The sequence below is a fragment of the Quercus robur genome, chromosome 6 (genome assembly GCF_932294415.1).
Source record: "Quercus robur chromosome 6, dhQueRobu3.1, whole genome shotgun sequence".
NCBI lineage: Eukaryota > Viridiplantae > Streptophyta > Magnoliopsida > Fagales > Fagaceae > Quercus > Quercus robur.
The window spans coordinates 26,467,358-26,487,530 of record NC_065539.1 but is presented as its reverse complement, the minus strand read 5'-3'; the positions used below and the strand labels follow the sequence as shown (position 1 = coordinate 26,487,530).

The following is a 20,173-nucleotide window of genomic DNA, read 5'->3' as shown; positions in this document are numbered from 1 at the left end:
AACCACCACCCACCACCGAGTTAGAGAAAAAATGAGAGAGGAGAGAGATTGAACCCACCACTAGATCCAAACTCACTGTATTCGCAAACCCACCACTGTCGAAGACCCACTGCAACCTACCCCATCCATCCCACAGTAACCAAAAAAAAAATCCATACAACAACTGCTACAAAAAATAATGGCAAGATCAGCGGCCCGATGAGAGACACTGGTGGCCCCAGCACATTTTAGAGGGTGGAAGAGAGAGAGAGAGAGAGAGACAGGCTGAGTGGCAAAGGAAGAGAGGAGAGGCTGAGAGTAATAGGGAAAAACACATATGAGAGAGAGAGAGAGAGAGAGAGAGAGAGAGAGAAGAATTTAAAAAATTTTAAAAAAGATTATTCCATTTTTGTCCTATTCCAAATTTGGAACAGTATCATTCATCCATGCTAAAATGTTAAACATTTAGAACATTTGATGTGGGAGGTTTTTTTTGGTGTTTTGTGTGCCAAATGCTAAAAATGTAGCATTTGGCACACCTGATGCTAATGCTCTTAGGCATGCTAAATTTCTAATGATAATTTTTTGGTTTGGGGGAGTGGGGGGGCAGATAAGCAAGTGTTTATCGAATTTCAAATTAACATAATCGTGCTAAATTGCTAACGATGTTTTTCCGTTCAGAAAGAAGAAAAAAGTGAGGATATAAAGGAAGGTGATGGTTAGAAGAGCAGGCCCCAGTTCAAGGATTATCCCATTCGATGTGTGTCATGACAGGTAATGCCCGCTCGAATCGAGGACAAGTTTAAGTAGGAGACATTTCTTGTGCGGTCATTTTAGACCATTCTTTGATTTTGATATAGATTTCTTAATCCTCGTAGTATTCAATAGATCAGCATTTATCCCCCCTCTCTCATTGAATCTTTCAATTTTCTTCCATTTTTAGCTGGATTCCTTTCCGTCCCCTTTTCCTTGTCAAGCATCCGCGTCAGAGATTAATGCGTCATTCCGTCATTTGGCCCAGTCAGACAAAGGAATGCGAGCAAATACAAGTAAATAAATAAATAAAAATGAATTTAATAAAAAAAGAAAAAGAAGAAGAAGAAAAGGTGTTCTCTGCGTAGAGTGTGTTGACTGCTAAGCAAAGAGAGAGATGAAGATGAACAAATGACTAGCGCTCCTGAACTTTCCAACCCAGAAGCATCAACCCCATTGAGTATATAACTTAGAAACTTCAGATACACAAAGCATACTTATGATATCGGTGAATACAAAATTAAAAAATTTTAAAAAAATAGAAGGGAAAGGAGAGGAGAGGAAAAGAATATCATTTGATATAAGTATCTTCCTAACTGGCTACACTACTGAACAACCTCTTAAGTTACACTCTGATTATACCTTTCTTTCCGTATAACTCAAAACTCAACTCACATCTGTCCCTTATTCTTTCAAGGAAGCAACACCTCCCCAGAACCCCAAAGAATACCATTGGCTTTCTTATTTCAAATAATGTGGGGTCTGATCTCTCATCTTTAAAATCTATGGAAAGAAAGGTAAAAAAAAAAAAAAAAAAAAAAACCAAATGGAACAGGAGGATACAGGACAGGGAGTTCCCCTTACAACAAAAACCCATAGAATACTGTATAAATCTCAACCCTTTTCTGCTCTCAAGATTGCACAGCCAGCCTCTGAAGATGCTCGAAGAAGACTTGAAGACTCACATCATCTGTGAAGATCACATCCGACCCAGCTGCCATCTCATGAGCATTATTGTATGTAGCTGATGGGTTCAACTTCGCCAATAAAAATCTAGCCTGTTCAGCATGGGAAGATGTAATGAAACTATATTAATTTCCATATGGTGAAAGTTAAAGAAATCATATCCACCACACTTTGAAATGCAAATGCATCACGTCAAAATATAGAATAGACTATTTGAACAGTATATCTTAAGTAAATCTTTTAAATTAAAAATAAATAAAAAACACAGACACACAGAAAAAAAGAGATAGTTTAGGTCACCAGACTAACTCTGGGACCAATATCAATCATCAATTAGCCAACAGTTGATGGTATTGCACATGGTGGGTATTTAAAGACCTCTTGGTCATATCTATACACGAGACAGATATTACTTTCTGGGAGGATCTGAACATCAAACCTAATCCTATCCCACCCAATCTTTTTATCACTTGAACCAAGATCAGAATTTCAAGAAATGCTGAAATTAGTGGCTTAAATTTACAGATGTTAACACAAAATACATTAAATAACTAAAGTGAACACATAGAGTGCCATGGTGCCCAGTTCTCAAAATAAAGATTGGTTAATCCAAAAGGTCCTCCAAATATTTTCATCATTACAACTGAATCATATACCCATAACATTGCCGGGTCATCTTTCTTTTGACTGCGATTTGAAATAAAACTTAAAGGTAACTACTTCCATGATGGTGATCCCATGGATATTTCATGAAAAAGTTCAAGTCAAGATTTATGTAGTAAACAGAACAGGCCCCAAGTTAGGTGGCTTTTCTTTCCTTTAAAGTTTTAAGTTCAAACAAAGGAATTTATTTTGAAGGAAAAGGGAAACTATAAATTACAATACATATGAATGGGGAAAGGTCATGGAAAGCACATGTTTTTGAACACTTCAGAAGTCTGAAGGGGACTTCTTGTACTACCTAAACCCATATCAGAAAAAACTCTAGTTTTGACAAGCAGCCACCAATTCAATCAATTAAAAAAAGTGTTCTTTGCTACATTTTGAATAGTAACTTTAACTAAATCTATTTAGGAATAATCTTCTATTTAACAGTGTGATCGGTAAGTTAATGAGCAGATAACTTTTGAAGGACAATGCAAACAACAAACATTTTTCATTAAATTCGATGAAATTTATTTACAGAGCACAACCTTTAAGCCCAGTCTTGAGATTCAGATTACAGATGATTTGATTCCTCAATTACAATATCAAAATCAAGATTTAATTTCTTGAAGCATAATAATGGAAAAGACAAATAAATTATTGAATACAGAAAAGGAGTCAAGGAGAGAAGCTAATTTACTTTGGCCAAGACAAAAGGAAGATAAGCAGCTTTGGCGTGAACTTTACGAAAAATCTAAAGCATAAATACTTTATAAAATAATCCCTCAAAGATCAATTATTTTTGAAAAACAAAAGTTACAAAGTTACTTGTACCTCCATCCCATATTGTTGGTCCTATTTAGAAAATCCAACTTTTGAAGAGAACATCATTTAATGCTTTGTTTTTTAGTTAAATTTTAGTTTAAAAGGTACTAGTTTCCAAAACTACCATTCATTAATTTAAACTCTAGGGAAAGAATGGTATTGATCTTTTTATTAAAGTAAAAAGTAAATTAGGATTTTTTTTTTTTTTTTTTTTATTAGTAAGTTAGGAAATTTATTTATATTCTTTTCAAAGATGACTACATCTTGGGACATCTCAGAATGGAATAGAGGACCAGAATTTGGGATGGAGGGAGTACAAGTTTTATTACAAAAGGTTTACAAACTGATGTAATGATGAATGTTATTGGTACACTTCAACAACCTAATAAATGAATGTTTGAATAACTTTTTTGCAATTGGTGACACATTAGTTTGTAAGCCTAATGTAGTAAAATTTGTAGCATCTCTAACATCACTCATTCTAAAATAAGTGAAGAAAGAAAATAAGAGTATCCTTGGAAGGCAACATCAATTTGCCAGAAGAATATAAATAGAGTAACTTAGCAGAACATATAGCCAACTCTTAGAACTGAAGATATGAGCATAATCTGCAACAATGTTATTCCATTTCAACACCCCCAAATATCCCAAAGTGTAATGTCATAGAAAAAAGTTTAAGCCATTTCAAAAATTATTAAAATTGTAGAATATACAAGTAGTTGGTCAACTTAACAACAATAGAGCTCATGCTTCATAAAAATGAATTCCTAAAGCTACTAATAGAAGTTAAAAATTGCAATGAAATTAATGGCTATCTCCAACTCTCGTTACTCTCCCACCGTGGGTCTTAGATTCATGCCATGAGAGGGAAGAGATTTGGGGAGGGCAAGGGTTAGCTACCATTTTGCAGCCTAAAATGGCTGTTTGATCAACCAAGTAAAAGAATTCCAGTATTTCATTTCCCAATGAAGACTATATTACTGTTATGAATGAATATTAAACACAAGCAACAGCATAGCTAGCTTCTGGTAAAGATTCATTGGCTAGAGGCGAATTAGTAATTATGCATCAACAACAATTAGAAGAAACCGCACTTTGGAAGAAGAATTAATAGCAATAAAGGAAATACAGCTTTTAAAAAGATGAAATTTACAATAAATGTACTAACCTGGGAACCATGCTGATCACAAACCACCAATCTAGGTACAGGGAAACGTTCCCGAATGATCATTTGGGCATCATCACCAGGAGCTTGCAATAGCTGCGCAAATGCCTGAAGGGAAACCATGTATTTGGGTTATCAGTTAGGTTAGATGTGAAAGTTAATTAGACATATGCACAACACAAACAACCAATCACAAAACGAAGGTTAAGTAACAACTTCAGTTGTGGATTAGGGTGTGTTTGTTTTGGGTGAAAATCATTTCCGGAAATGCGGGTGTTTGGTTGGTCCGGAAAATAGAATTTTCCGGAAATCAATTTCAGTTGACCGAAAATAATAGACTTTGACCACGGAAATGAATTTCTGTTCCTATTTTCACTTCAAATGAATTCCGGACCGAGAGAGAGAGAGAGAGAGAGTGAGAGGAAGAAGAGGCCCCCGAGCTCCAGTCCAGTCCGACGATCGCCGGCGAACCCCGAGCTCCAGTCCGCGCCGATCGCACGCACCAGTCGATCTCGCACTGCGCCGCGCCGCGCCACTCGATCGCATGCACCAGACGATCGCACCGCGCGCCGATCGCGATTTCGCCTTCGCGCCGATCGCGATCTCGCGAAGCACCACGCCGTCAAATCCAGTCGAGCGTCGATCGCGATCTCGCCCCTCGTCGAACTAGCCAGTCGATCGTTGATGATTTTTTTTCTGGGTTTTGTCCGTGTTTTTCTGGGTTTGTCTCTTCCTTCTTCTTTTCCAAACACCAGAAAATATTTTTCGGAAATTTTTTTGAAATGCAACCAAACACATGAAAACATTTTCCTTTCCGGAAAATGGAATATTTTCCGGAAATGCTTTTACACGAACCAAACACAGCCTTAGTCAATACTATCTCCCCCCCCCCCCCCCCAAAAAAAAAAAAAAAAACCCACCCCAAGAAGAAGAGGAAAGAGCCATGACATTTATAAAGGCTTAGTTACAATAATCTCTACTAAAGGTATGTGTGACGATAAATTTTAGACCAACTTCCAAAATTTGAACAATTTCCAGCACAATTAAGTGTAGATACCATGTGTTCTGGTTGATTATGGTATCCTGCATTACGCCACTGAGCTATTTGCATTCCATGGAAAATGACAACACTAAAATAAGAATCCAGCAATAGAATACGGTCAGCAGCAATGGAAGCCACATCCAACAATGCTGGTGCAGGCAGCGAATTGAATGAATATGATATTAATGACGGTTGAATCATAACAGCAGCATTGGCAATATTTTCCCGGTTTAACAGCATGCGGAAATAGGCAGTCTCATCTGGACTGTTGTTAAAAACCTGCCAGAAACAAGGATGTTAGACATGTGTACATATCAGGTAATATATAAGAGAAAAAAGGAAAAGAGAAGAAAAAGAAAATCACTAAGTTATGAGTACCTGTACAAATTGTGATCGTCGCAGATTAAACATAAACTGAGGGAACAGTGAAAATGATGGGTTTAATTGAAAAGATGCTGGATCATCCTTCCGGTAGTCACCAAATTTAGAACAGAGACGAATAAGAGACCGATCCAACCACCGTGTAGCATCAAACCCTTCCTGATTATTAAAAAATAAAATAAAATTATAAATTATAAGCTGGGCTACTTTGTTTTAACATTGCAGAGCCTCATTACAGAACATATGACAAATCTATAGTTGAACTAACAAAGAAGCAAATCATTCAAAATCCTCATGTTTTTCACAAGCAAGATGCTAAAAATAGTAGTACACCGTTCTTTAAATATAATAATAATAAATATATCCAATATATAATATGACTAAGAAACTCATCCTATTAAAAGGATTTTGATCATTAAAATCAGAAGTCCAGATGCAGCAGAGATCTAAAATAAAATTTCGGTTTCAAATATCTTTGTAATTGGTCCTACACATAAAAACTCTATATTTTTTTGAATCTTTCATTTTTCTTTTAAGTCCCACTATCATCTATTCCAACAAGAATAGAGCTTGATGCAAGTTAAACACATGCGTGTTTGAGTGATCATGGATACAACAGATATATCTTTGTAATTGGTTCTAGACATAAAAACTCTATATTTTTTCAATCTTCCATTTTTCTTTGAAGTCCCACTATCATCTATTCCAACAAGAATATAGCTTGATGCAAATTAAACACGTGCGTATTTGAGTGATCATGGATACAACAGATGGTGAAATACATATGATCGCTAAATACATGAAAAATCAACAGCTATTGACAAAACAAGAAACATACCTCTATTTCCATTTTCAGGGAAGTCAATCTTGCCATTACCACAGCAGCCGTCTCTTGGTCAAATCCTTGTACCAATTCCTGTAAAGGCAGCATGTTCCCTGTCAGCATCAAGATCCACTTGGTGGATTTCTTACACATTCTTAAATTATAAACTGTACTAATGGAGCAACATAAAACAAGATTTAATAGGAAGTTAGTAGCAACTATCCAGAACCTTTTTTTTATTGGTAAATTACATTCTACCCAGTGCATTTGGAATCCATCACCTTACCCTCCACCTTGCTCTTAGAAGGAGGGTTCTTACAAGGAGAGGTGCCATTTGAGCTAGACCTCATAGACAACATCTAACAAGATGTTGGAACAAGATCAATTGTTTCGACTGGGAAGTAGATCTAAATATCAGGCAACAAAAAATTCAGGCTCCTAAATAAGGCCAACCATTGAACACAGACCTAAATCAGCTCAGTAGGCATATTATAATGTGATCATTTGTGAGAAGGCAATCATTAAGGAATAAAAGTTGCATTAATGTGGCATGGACACATAATAGGACACATTCACTAAACTAAGTAATAAACTATCACTAGTCCCAAAAGCTTAAGATAATAGAAGACGGTGAATTTAATCACTTAACCATTATTCTCACACTAAGAACATACAAACATGAAGAATTGTTAGTGACATGAAACAACATGGCAAGGACACATTAGAAGATGAAAGGATAAAAAATATATTATCCTGATAGACATCTTACTCTTATTAGAAAAGATAATTAGCGTACTTTCAAAAATTTATAGAAAATTTCAAGAAGCCTCCAATGAACTTCAGTTATAAAAACAAATAAATAAAGCATAGTTTATATTCCCATTAACAACCCAAATTTCATCCACAAGACAGCCATGAGTGAACTCAAAAAGTTTGACTGTGGTGCCTCCTATGAACAAACATGTCAAACACATCTAATGAGACATATTTGCCTCTTTGGAGGCAATTATTCCACTTGGGCTTCCACATTGTTATTGTCAAGTTTGGAACAATAATGCTGGGACTTTATTTTTATTACCACTGATATACTTGCTTCGGAAAAAGTTTCTTACATGATGTTATTTTACAACGTAACAAAAAGATTCTTAAAGAGGACCTTGGCTTGCCCATATTATTAAAGACAAATTTTCCAAAAAAGTATACAGTGTTTCAGTAGTTTTGCTAAGTAGATACTTCATTAGAAAGAGAAACACCCAAGTACACAAAACATCTACAGGATTAATCTCTAAGAAACATAAACAATCCAAAAAACAAAGAGGAAGACAGAAAAATGCATAAAGCTGACAACCAGTACTACAATAATCTCAAAAAAGAAGCCTCAAGGGATGTCAGAGAATGTTCTACACCAGAGAATTTCCAACTCCATTCTCTCCAATTAGATCGAATAAGACAATGTGGAATAGAATTCCAAATATCACCACTCCTATGACAATCAAATTGCCCTTTCTAAGCAAGCAATTTAACAACCCTTTGCTTAAGAAGTGATCACATCTCTGCAGCCATCAAACAATGAAATAGAAGATTATCAACTGTTTAACCAAAATTTTTACAAATGCAACACCAGTGACCAGCAGGTCTCACATAAATTTCCAGGTTTCACACCTTAGAAAACAGTCTTAACATACATATATATATAAGAAGAAAAAAAGAGGAGAGCTAAAGAAATGAAAATCAAAGAAATCTAAGCTTCATCAGTATCAGTCACACACACAAAGAGTTTGGTTATGTTTTGAACAGTAGTAGACAAATGACATACGTGGCATAAAAAATAAAAAAGATATGAAACCAAAATTTGCAAACCTCTGAGCTAACAGCACTATCTATCCATGTTCTACTAATGGTTGTAACTCGAAGCATTAATTGACCCTCAGGGTTTTGATAACTGCAATTACATATAAGACAGTCAAAAGTTAATTGCACTCAAAAAAAAAAAAAAAAGAGGCACACATATGAACACACACACACACAACAATACACACATGGTCATAGATACAAGATTCCAACATACCTTGTAAGGAACTGTAAGTACAACTGTGGATTTACAGTTCCTGGAGTATTTGATCGATCACTTGATGAGAGATCAAAAAACACCGTCAAGCAAGTACTCTTATCAAGACCGCATAATTTCCATGCTGTTGTACCTCCTTCCCCAATGGTAGTATCAGCAACAGCAGGTCCTTTCTGCAAGGTTTGCAACAATCAGCATAAAAATCCACCATTCCAGGTTTGATTCAATCTTCTTTCCGTTTGCCTTAAACAAACTCAAAATACAATGCTATCAAGCTAAAGAAAATAAGTTTTGAAATATCAACTAGTCTGACCTTTTCCAAAGATGTGCAAGGTCCAATTATACCCTGTATTTTGATGTCCTTTGAACAGTTGATCTCGAGTGTGCCACTGAAACAAATAAGTTGTGAGTGAGCTTAAAAATTTAATTACAACCTAAATAAGAGCCATAATGGGGCAAATCACAGCACTCGGGCATAAGTAGCAGAAGAAACGTATAAAAGATTGTTAGTGTACATGCGTGTGAAGAATTGTACAATGCACAGGTGCTAGAACTTGAGCTCCAAGACTATCCTCTTATCATTTCCCCTTCTTTCTAGAGAACTGAGCTTCAAGAACATTTTTTTTATATAAGTAACTTCACAAACAATTATTACTTCTCTCTTCCCTGAATTGAATCCTTTGTTGGAAAGGGTTGCACTAAGGATAGACATTTGCATTTACAGAAAATTATCTTTTTTTTTATTTGGTAAGTTACGCAAAAAATAGGTCTTGAACCCACAAACACTCCCTCCACCTAGAACTTATGACAAGAGAGGGTGTCAATTGAGCTACAGCAAGTTATCATTAATCTCAATAGATCTTACATTGTCCTGCTCTTAGGAAAAGTATACACATATATATATATGAGTTGGGATCAAGTTACACCCAGTGTAACTTTAAGCGATGTTATTGGATGCAAATATTAAAATAATCTACCATTTGGATTACATTTTCTTCTTATAACCTGATACTAGCAAAATTTCAAGATAATCAGAGATCGATAACTATGCAACAACAAGAAGCCTTAATTCCAAATTTTTAGTGCTGGCTATGGATCTCAACAAATTACTTAGGTCAGCCACATCTAAAAAATGTGCAAATTTCTTTTTCTTTTTTTTAAATTATGCATAAAAGATGAGTCTATGAATTTGATAGTAAATAACATCTGATTGATACAAAATTTGACGTACACATTAAAAACATATAGAAAATGTAATATAATAGTGGGATTTTCCAAACATTAATCCAATAAAAATTATTTTATGTGGTTTAATATTGCTTAAAGTTACACTAGGTGTAACTTGATAAGTATATATCTTTTTTTTTATATAAAAGTTATTTATGTATGCATTCTTAAATAAGAAGAAGAGCAATTTCACTTCTTTGCTAAGATCAGATGTTTCAATAGTCAACAATTTCTCCTTGTTCCATCCAAAAAAAAATTTCTCCTTGAGGTGGCACGCTATTAGAAGCTTTCCCTTGCTTTAATGTTAACTCAATATTAGAAGCTTTTGCATCAATCTTTTCTTGCTCTGCCTTCTCTATTGCATAGAATCTCTTTCTATATCCTTTTTCATTTCCTTTCTTTCCCTGCTTTTGACAGATGCTGCATTCTTCTAATTGAATTTTTAATCCCTCCCTATTTTTAATCATGTTTCTTATTAGAAAACTATTTCTAAAGCCACCAGTACTCCATCACAGGTAAACAGCTAGATCTATATGGTCCAAAGTCAGAATCAAACAACCATAATCCCAATGCTGCTGCATTAACAGTATGGAACATTTTTGTAACTAAGCACAATTGGTACTAAAGAAACAGACAAGATGCAAGAGCCACAAAGTAAAGACCAAGAAGAAATAGGGGCAAAAGCTATTGAAGAAGACAAGTAAACCTCAAAAGTTTCATAATGATGAACTCACTTAAAACAAAGGCCAAGAGACTGCTCTCCCTCTTCAAATACACGCTTGAAAGAGTCTTTAAATACAGAATGACCAAAACTTTCAGCCAGAACAACAAGGCCACCAGTTTTTTCAACTGCCACTTTCATTTCCGCAACCCCAACCTACATTTTTAAAATGCCCAAGAGTCAAAGCATAATACAGTTCAATCTACAGTGCATAAAAATCCTGATCAAGAACATACTATGAAACCTAATTATTAATTGGTTATAAGCATTTAAAAGTTTGTCATGGAGGCCAACAATATTGCTTTTAAAGATAATCTGAAAAAATATGCCAAGAATATCCTTAAAAAAGCAGTAGAAGAATCAAAGGTTGAAGAAGCCCCTAAAATTCTCATATTACACATAAGGTATTACTTTAAACAGTATCCCACTGCAATCAATTGTCAAGAAAATCCATAGAAAAAGCAACAGTACAGAGAACAAATCTCTTGCATATTAATTAAATGACCTAAGACAGATTTCAAAAGGTATAGAGGATATTATTTCTTATATACATTAAATATGTTTATGTTTCAAGGTGAATATTTTTGCTAGAGTCATTTAATTAAATAAATCAAGTGGGACCCTTTACTGGTCTTGCTGCCTTGATTCAGATATCCTTCTCCATACATTTCCGGCGATCTCCCTTCCACCAAACATCAGGAAAATAACAAGTACATTAAAATTCAAAATAAAAAATCTTGATAAGTTAAAAAAATATAAATATAAATAAAACATGTAAAAGACATGTAAACAAACTTTGAGCCTGAAAATCAATGATAAAATCCCATTAAAAGGGGGTAAGGTGACACTCATTAAAAGCTCACTCTCGTCTTTACCTACATACTTTCTCTCCCTTCTTCCTTTACCGGGTAAGGCAGCAAAGCGTATGGAGAAATTACAGAGATTTTCTGTGGAATGGGATTGGTGGTGAACCTAAAATACATTTAGTTAGTTGGGCCAAGGTCTGTAAACCTTTGCAGGGTGAGGGGTTGGGTATAAGACAGTTGGGAAGCTTTAATTCTGCCTTGCTCGGAAAATGGTTGTGGAGGTATGGCATGGAGACTAATGCTTTATGGAGGAGGGTTATAGAGGCAAAATATGGGAATATTTGGGGTGGTTGGTGTATGAAAAAGGTGACAAGTCCTTATGGGGTCAGCCTATGCAGATACATTAGAAGTGCCTGGTTGAACTTCTCTAAACTCCTTGTATATGATGTGGGGGATGGTACTAGAGTGAAATTTTGGAAGCATGTGTGGTGCGGGGATTGTACTTTCCAAGAGGCCTTTCCGGAGCTTTATTGTCTTAGAAGGTCAAAGGATTCCTCGATAGCTGAAGTTATGGGTTGGTCTGCTGGGAGGTTTCAATAGAATGTGCAATTTCGTCGTCCACCACAAGATTGGGAAGAAGAAGCCTTTGATCAGTTTATGGGGTTGGTCGATTCCACGACAGGGTGGGGGTTTGGCCCAGATAAGGTTTGTTGGAAGCCTGCAAGGAATAGAGGTTTTAAGGTTAGAGGATATTATAGCTCCTTCTATCCTCCTAATCTTGTTTCCTTCCCATGGAGAATGATATGGCACTCGAAGGTTCCTCCAAGGGTGGCTTTCTTTTCTTGGTCTACTTCCTTAGGTAAGATCTTAACAATAGACAACCTTCGTAAAAGACGTGTTATAGTGCTTGACTGGTGCTATATGTGTAAGAGTTGCGGGGAGTCGGTAGATCATCTTCTACTTCTTTGCTCCATAGCTTGGGAGTTGTGGTCTTTGGTTTTTTGCTTGTTTGGTATTCAATGGGTTATGCCTCATACTGTTCTTGAGTTGTTTGAGGCTTGGCAAGGAAAGTTTGCGCGACAGCATCACATTGATGTTTGGAAATTAGTGCCTCATTGCTTGATTTGGTGCGTTTGGCGTGAAAGGAATGCTAGAAGCTTTGAGGGTTGTGAACGCTCTTTGATAGAGATTAAGTCTTTTTTCTTGCAAACTCTCTTTGAATAGAGTGTGGTCTTTTCTCATTTTTCTTGTTCTTCCTTTCCTATTTTTCTTGACCATTGTACTTTTGTTTCCTGATTTGTGCCCCCATAGTACATCCCCAATGTACTTGGTTTGGCACTTTTCCTATTATTAATAATATTCTTACGTTACTTATCAAAAAAAATATAAATAAAAAAGACGTGTAAACACACTTTAAACCTGAAACCAGTGATAAAAAAACTCTTTGATATATTAAAAAAAAATATCTATGCCAACTGGCTAAGTTTTAAAATAAAACGTAAAAGTCATATCAAATGAATATTTTAAATCTTTAAATTACACAGGCATTCATGATTTCTTTACAGCTGTAGTGGCTCGTTACAGTATTTGAACATAAAGCTCAAAAACCCTACCTTTCCTTCTCAAATGAGGTCCATTAGGGGAATAAAAACCCTCATATATGGTACCATTTATTCCACATGTAAGCTATTCACGTTAAGTTACCATGAGGGCAAATTAGCTCTATCTCAATTGGCACTTCGTCCTTCCATAACAATGGGATGGAGGGTGAGCTACTGGTTCAAAACCAACTAGATGCATGTGTAACTTACCAATCAAAAATAAATAAATAAAAAAGGTTACCATGAGGAAAGTGGCAGGACCCACAATTCATAATATGTTTAAAAAAAGGAATGTATCTTACATGACCTAACTGACTGAAGAAATAATCACGGTGAAAAAATAAAAACACAAGCAATGATCCAGTTTGTGAAATTACATGAAAATTGAAAGATAAAAAAATAAAGAAAAGAATCTTAGAAGTCATTACAGAATTAAACTGCAAACTAACACAAACCTGATCAAGTGCAGATGCAAAGAGGTCCAAAACGTGACCCTGGCTGACCAGTTGATTTGCAAGATTTTCATAAAATTTGACCGCTTTATTAAAATACGGTGCCGCATCCTTATCGAGATCTTTATGTGATCGCACTGGCTCTGATTGATCTTTCGACACAATCTACAAAACTTTATCAAAATCAATATCTTTACCATCATGATCTTACAAGAATATCACACCCTTGAGCATAAATCAGTTTACACAAGACCCCACCATTGTTCCCTAATATTAATTCATGCTGCATAGGCCAGCATATGTGACTATTCAGTATTCACAGAGGTGGTGCAATTGGAAAATATATAGAGGGCAAACATATGGACACAGGATTGCACGGGCAAATAATGTACATAGAGTAAAATAAAAAAAGAAACTGCTTATTCAAAATGTAAAAATATATACTTCAAAAAAAGAAACTTGGAATATGGAGTGGTGACGTACGGAGACAAAATCAAAAGCGACATCGTGAACTCTAGAACTTGACATAAAAAGATAATATTTTGCAATAAGAAAATTCAAGTTCAAGGGGGAATTTTGTTTTTTCCATGAGATTAGAGCATAAAAAATTCTCATATTTGACTTAAGAAGCATTGAATAGGAAAATTCTAGGTGCCTTAGCCTTGGCACAAGTGCTAAATGGGCAGGCCCAGGTTGGCATTATATAGATTTGAAACCATTAAAACAGTGGTGTCTGAAAAGCTTGATAATAGAGGCATATAAACAAAAATATAAAAGGCCATGATTAAATTGGCACTAACCCAACTAAATAAAGAAATGCAAGTAAGAATTCAATCAATAATAACACAAGACCCAATGTGTGACACTTAATCCACAAAAGGAAAAAGAACAAGACCTAAGAGTAGAGTATGTCTCGCACCATAGGAGTGGCATCAAGTAGTTAATTACAATTACAAATAAAATAAAATTACAATTGAAATAAAATCCAACTAATATGAGCTAAATTCAGCCACATTGCAAAATAACAGCGATTAGCTACCAAGATCTAATTCCACAGTATCATACACTCCTAGTACAACCCAAAAGTATATCAACAACAAGGGTAGCTTAACAGCAAAAGAACATTGACAACTCAACACCAATAAAACGGTGAATACTGTAAGACAACATCAAGCGCAAATTAGTAGCAACAACATTGATATAATAGTTTTTACCGTGCCAGGTCCTTCCGTGCAAGGACCACCAACTAGAGCTATAATTCGAGCACCAGTGCCGGTGGAACAAGCTCCAAGCAACCCTGCGGCAACATTTAAAGCCACTCCCGTGCACCGTGAAGCCCGAGTCCCCGGTGGAACAGGCCATTGATCCGTTTGTAGCTCATCCAGCAGCTGAAATCAAAATCAACACATCAAAATAAAATCCCAATTATCAATCTCAAACAAACAAAGGATCCCGAAACTCACAGCATTGAGAGTGTACTCGCAATCCGAAGCGGGCAATAAAAACCGCGTAACGCCAGAACCGGGAAATCCAATGGGAATTCCTCCCTTCTGGTACCCTGCTGCTCCTGCTCCAATGCCACCAACGGATCGCCTTGCGGAAACGCCGCCGCTGCTGCCGAGTCCCAATTGTTCCAAAATCTGATCCTTTGTAACATCCTTGCTCCCACGGAAGACATAAACCTTAGACATATCGGAGAACCCCAATTCATGAACCTGAACCTGAGTCCCAAATGAAACGAACCCAACAAGGGCGTTCTCGGGCAACAAGCCGATCGCACGCCTCAAAGACGATTTGACATAGCCCATCTCCTCCTCGATCATGCAAGTATCGAGAACGAAAACGAAAACCGGTGGCGGAGGAGCCATAGAAGGATCGTTGAAATTAGGGTTAGGGTTAGGGTTATGGGGAGAAAGAGGGAGAGTGTATTGCACGGTGGTGTATTGAGCGTAGAGTTCGCCGGGGAGATTGGTATCGGAGATCATGGAATAGTGAGGAGGGAAATGGTTGCGCTGGTAACAGAAAGGGCAGATCCAGATCTTGGCGGCGAAGTCGACGCGAGCGTAAGGGTTGAGAACTGAGGCACAGGTTTTGCAGCGAAGCGGAGCGTAGGGGAGCGTGGGGATGTCAGGGTGAGGACGGATCGGAGAAATGGAGGCAGCGAGTGGGATCACGCACTTGCTCGCTTCAACCTTCGTTCGTGGCCACACGTTCCAACTCATCCGAACTGCGTCGATTCCCTCGGGATCTGTGTTCGCCATTTCCGACATGTTTGAGAATAAGAGAGAGAGAGAGAGAACTTGTTTGTTTTCTAGAGATAGGTAAAAGAGAAAAAAGAAAAGAGGCGACCCCTTGAGCCTGATGAGGAGGAATAAGATGGACACAAGCAAAGGGGTCACCGCTGCCTTCAGCTCTGCCTCTTGAGTAGTGGTTTGTTTGTGCGTGTATGTGTATGTTTTTTTTTTCTTTTTTTCTTTTTTTATTTAGCTAAATTCTGGATCTGATGGTGAGTATAATAGGCAGACAATTATAGAAATGAATAAAAGGCAATTGAATTGGTTTAATTAACAATTTCTTTTTATTTACTGTAACGCCTACAAGCTATAATATGTCGTAGCTGGACCCTCTTCTTTCTTTCTACTTGTTCTTTTCTCCTGTTTTTTGTCTTTTGTTTTTTTTATTATTATTACAGGCCGTTTTTACTATTTAGTTTTTTTTTTTACTGCTTGTGAAGAAGCTTACGACAATTTCACCCTCTCAAAATTTGAGCCTGAAGGATGTGCTATTAACTGTTTATCCCAACAAACAAACGTACGAAAAAAAAAAAACACCATCAGATCCCAGCTGATTTTTACTTTTCTTTTCTTTTCTTTTTTACCGACTACTGAATTTACTTAACTTTTCGTGGGGCCTTTTTTTTTTTTTTTTTTTTTTGTTTGATGGGCCAAGCCCATTCTGCTACACTGGGTCCTGTGGAATGGGATTATACTGCAGGTCAGCTTGTGTGCAAGCCTAACATTCTTGATGTTTAGACAAGGAATTTTTTTTTAAAATAACAATAAATATTAAACTATTTAGTTAATTGTCATATTTCAAAACAATTTTGAAAAATAACATCTCGAGTATCTAAAACTCGAGTTCCAGATGGAACTCGAGTTTTTAAGTCTCGATTTGGAGAAAAAAAATTGCGCTGAAAATCGAGTTTTAGAGACTCGATTTTCATAAATTGCAAAAAACGCCGCTATAGGTCTATAAAACGTCACTATAGGGCTTAAAAACGCCACTATAGAACTCCTTAAACCTGCACTTATAAAAAAATTTTTTTGCAGGAAAACGTCGCTATAGGGTTTTAAAACGTCACTGTAAGTCTTAAAAACGCCACTATAGGTTAAATTTTTTTTGCATGAAACTCGAGTTTTAAAGACTCGAGATCTAAAGCGAGTCTTTAAGACTCGAGTTCTAATATGGATCTCGAGTTTCAAAAACTCGAGATGTTAGTTTTCTAAATTGTTTGAAAACGTGCCTAACTAACTAATTTGAATGGTTGAAGGAAGCTGATTTGCACAATACCTCTTTAGACAAGACGAAAAGTGCTACAGAAGATTGGGTGCCTCGGTGGACACAGCAGATAACGTCGCAGCAGAATAATGGGGCGGGCTCCCCTCCCGTTATAACATCTCCAGTTCTCTCCTGTTTTTACACTGATGAAAGACACGTGGCAAGTAACAAATCCTAAGGTTAGAAAAATCACACGTCAAATACCAGTTTTTTTCTCTCAATTTTTTTGTCTTTCTTTCTTCTTTGCATCGATCTTTCTCCAACATCCCCACTCTAACCTGAGCATCAGATGCGTCCAGATTGGCAGATCGAAACTTGATGGCAATGGGTTTGGGTCCTCCGGCGAGCTTGGGGAGGTGAGACATCGGCTCTAATATGGATTTCTGGCTGTGGGAGTTCCGATGGGTTGTGGGTTTGGCATGAGACTTCTGAATATGCTTTGAAAGCTGTGAAAGAATCAGCCATGGTAGCTTTGAAAGCTTCCTCTCCTTCTTCAAAGCTTTGAAAGCAGCCATGATATTCTTCTCTAATCTTTTATTGCTTAATTTTTTTTATTGTTCATTTATCCAATTAATCGGCCTTTCTCTTCACATTCAAATCACAATTGATAAAAACCAAATCAAAGACCCAATTCATTTGTTCTGTTCTCCATCAAAAGTTGTTCCCATCAAACTTTGAAGCTCTTGAAAGAGTTCTTGAGCTTCCCAGATATGGGGCTGGAGTGGCTGATCATTTTGTTATAGTGGAAACCATCAAAATATGATTTTGAAAGATCATTTTTCGTAACAGGTGATTGAAGCAATACCAGAAAATTTTTATTGAAAACTGAAATGAGATAAAAGAGAGAGAATTATGTGGCTTATTTATATCCTTAGGATTTGTTGCTGCCACGTGTCTTTCATTGGTGTAAAAACATGAGAGAACTGGAGATATTATAACAGAAGGGGAGCCCGCCCCCAGAATAATTGATACAGCAAAAACATAAAAGAAAATCACAACAAAACAATTGATACAACAAGTACAATAAAAGATGCCACGGCAGAACGACTGATACAACAAATATAATAAAAGAGTGTTACGGCAGAAAAATTGAAACAACAAATATAATAAAAGGGTGCTACGGCAGAAAAATTTATATAACAAATATAATAAAAGAAGTGCTACGGCGGAAAAACCAATAGTGTAAAACACTACAGCAGAACAAACAACAATAAGAATGCTAAGCAAGTTAAAAGAAGCCACAGCAGGACGATGACAACAACTCTAGGCAGGTGAAATAACGTAAGTTCACTCTCTCAATCCTAGGTCAAGTCCTTCAATAGCAAAAGGTCCAAGAAGGGATCCAAACTCCAACATGGACAACCTTGTTATAAGCTTCTGTCATCAAAGTTGTTCATTCTGGAGGAATGACCTAAATGGTTATGGGTTATGGTTTGTAGAGTTCTAGAGAGTGGGTTTGTCAAGAGGAGGGAAAAGAAAGTCTATTGATGCATGCCCCTATCTCTGCTATGTTTTCTCTCTACCTTTTTACCACTTTCTTTCTTTCTTTCTTTCAGTTCTTTTTACTTCTAGTTTCTTGCTATTATCTCATCATGGGTTTTTCCTTCCTCCTCCCTTCCATCTTGGCTACCTCTTCCTTTTATAATGAATTCATTCAATGAGATTTCTCACTTTTGTCCCTAAGGCTTCACCAATCGCTTTTGGTTTCTTGTAGGCATTCTTTTAGGATTGCTCACTAACCTGTTGGTTGCCCAGCCACTACCTCTACTTAGAGTATGCTTGCTGTACCATTCTCCGTTCTAGGATAAAACTCTACTTTGTTTTGTTTCTCCACTCACCTTTCCTGCTTTACCCCGAATGGATAAGGGCTCGAGCTCCTTTCTCTACCTACCTCTTTTGGGTGAAATGTCATCCCAGAAAGGCATTTTTCCCAAAAGAAGTCTTGGCAAAAGCCTCAAAATAGACCCCTTTTTCCCCCCACCACCAAACCACACCCTTTGAACCTCTTGACTGTGGGCCCACCTCTCCTATATTGGCTGGATACAAATGGGTGGTGCTTCGGCCCTCGTGTGTGCGTTCTACTACCTTCTGCATTTGTCTTCTTATACTCCCACGCCATTTCTACCATTCTTGCCATGTCTCATTCTGATGTGTCTCTCTTGTGTTCATGCTATCCTCCACGGCATGAAGGGCGTGAGCTCTTGGGTTTGTACTATTTTCTCTTATTTCCCTATGGGCTTGGACATTGGCTTGGTAGAAGTCCCTACATCCAGTCCATTGGACTTTTGCTCTTGTTACTTCTCTTCCTACCATGCCTATAAGCCTACTGGCTATCATTCATGTCATGTTGGCCCATTGGGCTTATTACCTTTTTTCTTGGGTTTCTCTAGCCCATTTACTTTACTTTTACCTCTTTGTTGTGGCTATGGGCCTGTTGGCTATCATTCTTGCCATATTAACCCATTGGGCTTATTACCTCTTTCCTTGGACTTCCTCGACTGATTTACTTTACTTTTACCTCTTGTTATGCTTATGGGCTTGCTTGCTGTCATTCCTACCATATTGGCGCATTGAGCTTATTACCTCTTTCCTTGGGCTTCGCCGACCCATTTATTTTACTTTTACCTCTTGTTGTGCCTATGGGTCTACTGGCTGTCATTCTTGCCATATTGGCCTATTGGGCTTATTATCTCTTTTCTTGGGTTTTCCCAGCTCATTACTTTACTTTTACCTCTTGTGGTGCCTATGGGCCTGTTGGCTGTCATTCCTATCATACTGGCCCATTGGGCTTATTACCTTTTTCATTGGGCTTTCCCTGCCCATTTACTTTACTTTTACCTTTTCTACTTCCTTGCTCTTTCACCCTTCCTCGTTATAGGGCTTTTCCTGTTGTTGGGCATTTTGTTAAAAAATGGGTATCAACACTTTTTAACAAATTATTAACAATTTGGAAAATTATTACTAAAGATTTTATCTTATATCACTTTTTTACCAATCATTAATAATATATTATTTAAAATTGTTGTAAAAATATTGTGTTTATAGTTTTATTCTTTTGCAACAAACAAAACACCTTTTTAATCCCATATTTTGGCATTAATTTCTTTTCTATTTTTTTTAATAGAAACACCATTATTTTAAATTTGATCACGTATGATTGG

General features: G+C 36.8%; 1 protein-coding gene and 1 long non-coding RNA gene across 2 annotated transcripts; one reads left to right on the top strand and one right to left on the bottom strand.

The window, feature by feature from the left end:
• Nucleotides 1-1,287: 1,287 nt before the first annotated feature.
• LOC126733405 (protein transport protein SEC23) lies at nt 1,288-15,938 on the bottom strand. Its single transcript, XM_050436704.1, has 12 exons — nt 14,918-15,938; nt 14,669-14,842; nt 13,458-13,619; nt 10,609-10,751; nt 8,961-9,036; nt 8,648-8,820; nt 8,440-8,521; nt 6,595-6,672; nt 5,754-5,915; nt 5,391-5,654; nt 4,337-4,441; nt 1,288-1,790 (listed from the first exon to the last, which is right to left on the bottom strand). The coding sequence occupies exons 1-12, from the start codon at nt 15,722-15,724 to the stop codon at nt 1,644-1,646; spliced, it is 2,373 nt and encodes a 790-aa protein (XP_050292661.1). The 5' UTR covers nt 15,725-15,938; the 3' UTR covers nt 1,288-1,643.
• A 1,165-nt stretch (nt 15,939-17,103) lies between these two features.
• LOC126689687 (uncharacterized) lies at nt 17,104-17,602 on the top strand. Its single transcript, XR_007644578.1, has 2 exons — nt 17,104-17,191; nt 17,312-17,602. It is a non-coding gene; the product is annotated as an uncharacterized LOC126689687 (long non-coding RNA).
• Nucleotides 17,603-20,173: the final 2,571 nt, after the last annotated feature.